Genomic DNA, 7,414 nt, shown 5'->3' with positions numbered 1-7,414 from the left:
ATGATTCTTGCGAACCAAAAAATGAGCTACGGCAAGCATCATCAGCAGCGTGATATCAGTGTTCAACACCGACGTTTCACTGCTGTAATGTCCATTGACCTATCAAATGAAAACGCATGAGGATATCTCCCTACATCCCGTATCATTCAAGCGAAATTACTCTGTTTCAAAAACGTGGGAAGCTATGTTCACATGTTTGGCGCGATTCTTGGGAATCGTGAGACACGCTCCGCCGATGACTACTACAAAATTTTGCAACCAACAACATCTGCGGCACTTGTCCAGCAGGTTTCAAGCGTCTGTGGAAGAAGTCCTCCCTAACGGGTTAATCGATAAACGCAACTAAGTTATGTTACTGGGTCTTCGTTCGAGCCGTCGGACATTCCGTTTGGATCACTCAAGCACGAACATATTCACCTACTCAGAAGTAAAAACAATCGGATAAGCTCTGCGTGAGTTGTTGGAGTAGTGATAACACTCTTATCTCGTGTGTCGGACGTGCCGAGTTCAAACCCCGACACGGTCATTGGATATGCACCGCTGATAAGCTCTAATAAAGGCGGAAATCGATTCCAGTGCTTCCCCCTTTGATGTGGACTCACTAGAATGGACAGGAGGACGACTGTTCAAACGAGTATGTATTCTAAAAAATCCCGCAACCAACCAACATCATAAGCTGTAGAATGATTGTCCCTCAGCGTAGACTGGCTCCACTAGGATTTTTAAGCCACATACCATTAGAAAGATTTACCGGTGACAGTAAATGGTTTATGCGTCTGGCAGCAATTCATGAGGTGTACTGTGAGGCTTTGGCTCAAGGACAAATGGTCTCATAGTTCCTACTCAACGTCAGAAATCACCGGATGATTGCCGATTTGTATAGTTACTGGGTCAGATGAACTGATTCACGCTCTGCCACATCATGAGAGATTAAACGTCTCTGTCCTTGGAAGTTGCGCGTCGGTCGAGTCGGTCGAAAAAAGTTGGTATAGATATGAAAAATAGCGACAAACCAAGTGATTGTCATACCACTAAACGATGTACAGTCTGTTCACGGGGCTCCACTTATGATCACATCCTCCGAACCGAAAACCCTCGTCATACAGATTGGGGCGAAGAATAATGTCCTTTCCTTGCACGATTGGAAAATCGGGGTAATGTTCTTTTTACTAAGTAATTGAATATAACGTACGATCTGGATGGCCTCAACTAGAGGAAAGTACATATTTATGTCCTTGCACACGATGGAATGGTAAGCAAAAAGATTGTTGAAATCTCGTTGACAGCTTAGTGTTGGTCTCATCCTTGAGTTTCATCAGGTACGTGTAGGCCTCGAGTTTCGCTTCACTTTGTATACTACTCCAACCCAGAATGAATTGAATTTGCCAAAATTCTCTACTGTGAGCATTCAAAGTACACGTAAGCGTTATCCTTAAATCGCATTGATGGAGTCACAGCAGATTAACCGCTCCAGAAAATTCACGTGAAAAACTGTGACTGTACTTAAGAGTGAACCATTCCTCGAAAGTACTTTACAGACCGATTCCTATCAAACACATTGTCTCACGAAATAAAGACTTTACTTTTACGTAGCCAAGCAAGTACCACAGAACCAAGGGTAGGTGAAACACGATCACTTTAATGATCCAATCAGGGAAAAGTAAAAACCGTAAAAAAATGCAATTTTCTGTCTACCCAGGCTGTTGATTCTAAGGCCAATTTGTAGACCAAATTACAAAGTAGTTTCGAGTCTCTCAACGGTCAGAATACGGCTGCATTGGTTGGGACATGTGTTGCGTACACCAAAACATCGTTTGCCGAAGAGATATTCATCACTCAGAACTAGCCTACTCGGTCGAGCTCTTTAATAGGAGCTCTATCACCTTCCCCAGGTGATTCTATTTGGTTCTGACATCACTGAGATATTTGGAAGATCAACTGCTTCCGCATTGGAAATTTGTTTTGAGGAAGAATAGAAACAAGGGGTGTTATAGAGGTTAAAAACAAAAAGTCATATTTCTGGGTCCTCTAAGTGATGTGTTTGTTGTCAACGACCGGTTATCAAACCCCGAGAGCCAAACAATTCGTTGTTAGGGACAGATATTCCAGCATAAGCTACAATTAGAATAGATGCTTAGTGCTCTCTGGTTGCATATTCGTGAGTCAACTTTTGGTAAAATTAACTAGTATTGTCGGGTTTTTAAAAAGTAAGGCAATTATCAAGTGCTCAGCGACCTTTGACAACGTATGTCCCGCACTTCCTTCGGTTGTCACAAAAAGGTTTGCTTGTTGCTCCGGAACGAACGATCTTAGCTAACTATACAACATAACAAATTCGTTTATGGTTCCCATTTTTCTGAAGCAAGTTTTTTCTCAGTTCATATGATTTCGTTGTCTTGACAAGATGTCGGCTATTTGACGTGAAACACCAGTTCACTTATTTTGTACTTTTTGTTACAAGAGAGTTTCTCTCCAGTGACGGTCTTAACGTTTTCGATTCATCACCCCATTAGTTCCCCATCTTTAGTACCATCTCCCACATTTTTGCGTATGCGCGGTTCGCAAGAGTCAAGGCCCTCGGAGAAAATCCTTCTTTCAGGGGGGTAATAATAATAATAATGAATAGCTTACAGAGACTACTTCGGAACAACCCGTAACCAACTTTTGTGACCTATGGAATCACTATATAAATCATACGTCTAGGATTCAACGAAGTTGATCACGATTGATCAGTGTGATGAGTGCGTTCATCTAGGGTACAGTGCAATAGTAGTCCCGTTTCCAATGCACCAACTGGTAACACAAGGTCTTCTCATCTTTTGAGGAGAAACAGGCCAACTGTACTTTAGCTACTCACCGACTGATGAGATGTGCCAGCAGTTTGTCCTTAATCTGGAAAGTGCTTACGTGTACGCCAAAACGGATAGCTTTTAAAGTATTCTTTGATAAAATTAGCAGGTGGTGCATTCTCATATTCTATGTCTTGCCTAGTACACTGACCCTAACGGAGTGAGGCAGTCATGGGGAATTCCCTCATTACGGTACAACAGTACGCCCAATCCCAGTATCACAAAAATGCACTCGCTTACCTAAAACCTTACTGTCCATGGGACATTGGCCTGAAAGCCAGCTGAATTTGACAAGCATTTCTGACTGTTTGTGTTCAAGTAGAGCACAAGTTTGATGGAACCTAAGGGAACGCTCCTAGCTGATGAGCCCCAAAAAGGCCGAGCCCATTTGTGGACTGCAGAAGATTTTTCAGAAACATTATGAGTAGTGTGCTACGTCTAGGTCGCAATATCATGTTAGTGGCTTCCAAGTTGGCGTCGTCTTTCCACTGGTTTAGATCATTTTAAAGCTGTTTACGAGGCAGCATTGAATCAGCTTACGCTCATCTACTTGCTCTCTTTGGGAAAGGCTCTTAAAACTACTGAAAGTTGTACATTTTGTGGGTTTTCTATAGATGTTGGTAGCTCAGGTGGCGTCGGTAGTCGTTGGCCTGTTCGCTGAGCTGGGCAGTTTAATTGCAAACGTACTGGTGCGTAGCTATGCACCATTAGGTTTATACTGATGGACTTCGTAGAACATTTGCCGGCATTAGGCTAAATGTTAGAGGTTTTACAAGGAACTGAGTACTGACTGGATCTAGCCACATAATTGCGCTTCATCTGAATTAAGCAGCCATTATGCACGATCGATTTATCAATTCTCTTGCTTTGTACTTGGTCGAACACCGCTTCTGCGTGACTGCAATGCTTTGATTGGGAAAGTCAACTTCGATTCAATCAAACGATTCGGTCGATTTTCGGTTTCCAACCAATGCGGGCCAATGCGGGCCCCATGCCCCCAGAAAAACGGTGTGTTGTGTGCCGGTTCATTCACTCATAAGGTTTTGGTACAATTTAACCCATAAATAGTTTGGTTTGTTCCAGAAAGTCTTGATTATTCGGTTTGTGTTTTGAAGCCGTTTCGGAAGATGGTACCAGTCTACCGGATTTTCATCGTTGTCGCAGTCAGTCTGCTTGTGTTCACTGTGACTGCGCCTTCTCAAGAATCTGTCAGGGAAAAGGCGTCTGGAGAAAAACCTACCACCAAGGAGCCTGAGGAACAAACTACTGCCTTGCACTCTGAGGACCCCTCTGATAAACCTCAGGCAGCTGTACGGCCAGTAGAGCTGACAAGCAACAAATCGGAAACTGTGGGAGTATCAGAAGTATCCAAAGAGGATCAAGGTGGGAAATGGGTCTTTATTACTAACGAGGAACTTATGACTATTTTGCAAAACATGACCAGAATGGACGAAAACTCCCCAGCTGCCGTTAAGTTTGAGGGAACATCTGGCACTGAGGAAACGCCAACCGAGTCAAACAAGAAGGCGGATGAAGAGCAGACCTCTGTGAAAACCACAAAAGCAACCGTGCAACCAGAATAAACAGTATGTACTTTTGAGTAAATCCTGATGGAGTTAATATACTTCTTTGATTGGAACATGTTATTATTCCACATCCAAGAGTTTTTGATCGTTTGAGCTATTTGAAATGATGCTTTCTTTTCTATAAGTATATATCCATGAATAAGACCGACAATGCATTTTAGGTGTTTCTGGATACGGATATACATTAGTTGACTAAACTGGTTTCTTAATCTACCGTTTTGAACGAAATTGGTCGTAAATGGTATACTTTTCGTCAAGTGTACCTATCTAATAGCTCGGCTACTAACTGAGCCAGCTGATTCCATACGAAATGACCAAGAGGTCTTGATCATAAGTCGGTCAGACGAATTCACTCTTTCGTTTACACTGTTAGGATACAAGTAAGGTTTTCTCCGACCCAATCCACAATACATCAGAGCTATTTTAGTGCTATCACCAGATTCGGAGTGATCAGCCTAGATAGGCAAACGTCTACACGAAAATCTTTGGATGTTAGAAATTCACTTATCGGTCCCCCGACCGGTGTGGTATGAAAGACAAGATCGTCCTCATAATCACCACCATCATCATCATCATCGACAACATGACATCAGTGTTCAACACCGATGCTTCACTGCCGTACAACCATGACTTATTTGAAAGCCTTATTGTAAAGAATAGAATAAAGGTGGACGGGGAAGGGACTTAGTGCTAGCTTAACACAATCATTCCGAGGTGCCTACACCTCCAGACATTCACTCAGGCAATCTGGACAGAAACTGACAACGAGAACGCCACTGACATCGGTTGGCAGCCATATCTTGTAGTGTCTCCAACCAGGCACAGTGAGGATCACGTGGTCCTCATCCTGGAAGGCGAGTGGCACCGACAGCACCCAAGCGTTTCCTGGTCTTCTTCATACTCCTCTGCCAAGTCAAGGGTTGGCCACCCCTCTGTTTACGCCACTCTGAGTTGGGCATGGAAAACAACACTCTCTTCGGAAAACGATGGTTCGGCATACGTAACAAATGTTGAGTCTGTTCCAAAATTCGTGTGGCCAATGTACTGCGGCATTTTCGCGTGCAATTCAGTACCTCTCTGTCAACATTCATGCTGACTGGATGGATCCAACACAACTGATTCACACTGATAGAATTTTTGCGGAACCGCCTGCGGCTGAAAAAAGAACGGCGGAAATGTTTTGTCTTCATACATCATGCAAACGCACTACATGTCAGTTTTGTGTCCGGTTTGGACAATCATATCACAGTACGCATGGGTAAGTGGACTGCCCCACTTGGTTGGATATAGCCGTGGAAGTCATGAGAAGAACAAAGGAAACGGACAAAACTTGTTTTCTGTGATCGTTCCGATGGGTCTCATCACGAATTTATCTAATATCAGAAATCATGTAAAAGAAGGTTAAGATAGGGAATCCATCATTATCTATCACCATCGATAGCATGACAACTGTGTTCAACACTGATTCTTCGCTGCCGTAGAGGGTACATACACTCACTGAAAAAGAAATCAAATGAAGGGAGGCTGAATGGGGGGTTGGTCAATGGGATCCGAAATCAGGTAAGTAACGTCATTGTTAGACAGGCTTGAGGGACCTGATTTTTTGCAGGCCAGAGGTTGTACAAGTTTCTTTTGAACGCAAATTTGTGGGTCCAGTGGTCAGATTCCAATCATCTCTGCAATCGATAGTTTTCTGAATCGTACCAGTTGTGATGGGTATATCATTTCAAACTCAATGTGAACACGGTGTCAGCGTTTGTGGATCGCGAAGAGTACCGTTAGTTAGACAGTCTTGTGATAACCTATGGTAGAGAATTTATCCGACGTTATTTTAACTACAGGCATTGTGCCTATTAGTATGCGTTCATTAGTATTCGAGTGCGTGTGGAAATGACCTCCATGGATATTCCCAACAACAAAATTTACCATTTGTCTGCCACGTTTAATTTTCCTCCTACGACATGTCCCATCACCTGACATGTCACAGTATGCCACGGCCAAACAGACAACCTCATTTTCACGCGAATTCGTTCTTGACAGGAGACTAAACCGAGTCCAGCTGAACCTTTAGTTTACGATGGTTCACTTACTAGTGCGTTATGTCTAAACAATTAACTAGTTACGAGTGTTTCGCACGCTCGTAAATCTTACTAGATGATGCAAACGCGTTGGAAAATGTCGTGGACACAAAGGAGGTGTACCGTTTGACACGATGTGAGACGGTGATTTGGGCGACCCGTAAAAGAACAAGTTTCCAGTCAGAGTTACTAACAATCTCTGGAGCATAGGTCCAACAGAACAAGAGGATATTTGACTACATTTTCAAACAAAAACCGATGTATATTGATCTCACTGGAATTCGTCGGCTTCACATTCCACGTTACACTTATGGCCTTCATAAGACAGGAAGTACACAATATTTTACCCATAATCTGTTGACGAATTGGTTAGTTCACCAATGTCAACTTACTACTTCTGGGTAAGGAAGACCGGTTAACGGTTTGCTATATGGCATTGGCTAGTAAACGGTACAGCTCCGTTAGTACCGACGTGGTAAAAGTGAGTTTAGCTGGACGATATTCATGAAAATGCTGTGGATGGAGACCACTTTAGGATGAAAATGACTAATAATGATTATTTCAAGTTGCTTAGTTAAAGTGTGTTTTAGTTCGAGAGCCTAAGCAGGCATATAAGTGTGGGGGAGAGTGTGGATTTCCCGCTTTATCATAACTGAACGTGTTCTATTGATGGCCCAATGTCATAAGCGTGTAACCGCACAAGGAACTTCACTATGTACATGAAAAAAATGACCAAACTATTCCAATTCGGTAGCCAGAATCTAGTCCAATGAATTAAATAATATAATGGAAATAGATAAATAAATACTAAATGATAAAATAAACAAATAATAAAAATAAATAATAATCAAATAACAACAAGAGGAGTTTACTCCGTCAAGTTCTCAAAGAAGTCGTACAA

The 7,414-nt window shown here is 42.5% G+C and overlaps 1 protein-coding gene across 1 annotated transcript; it reads left to right on the top strand.

The window, feature by feature from the left end:
- Positions 1-3,976: 3,976 nt before the first annotated feature.
- On the top strand, positions 3,977-4,432 carry T265_10307 (hypothetical protein; the record flags this gene model as incomplete). Its single annotated transcript, XM_009176639.1, has 1 exon — positions 3,977-4,432. The coding sequence occupies one exon, from the start codon at positions 3,977-3,979 to the stop codon at positions 4,430-4,432; it is 456 nt and encodes a 151-aa protein (XP_009174903.1).
- Between the last annotated feature and the right edge of the window lie 2,982 nt (positions 4,433-7,414).

This window comes from Opisthorchis viverrini (assembly GCF_000715545.1).
Source record: "Opisthorchis viverrini unplaced genomic scaffold opera_v5_353, whole genome shotgun sequence".
NCBI lineage: Eukaryota > Metazoa > Platyhelminthes > Trematoda > Opisthorchiida > Opisthorchiidae > Opisthorchis > Opisthorchis viverrini.
The sequence above is the reverse complement of the archived record's forward strand: the minus strand, read 5'-3'. Positions and strand labels throughout refer to the sequence as shown.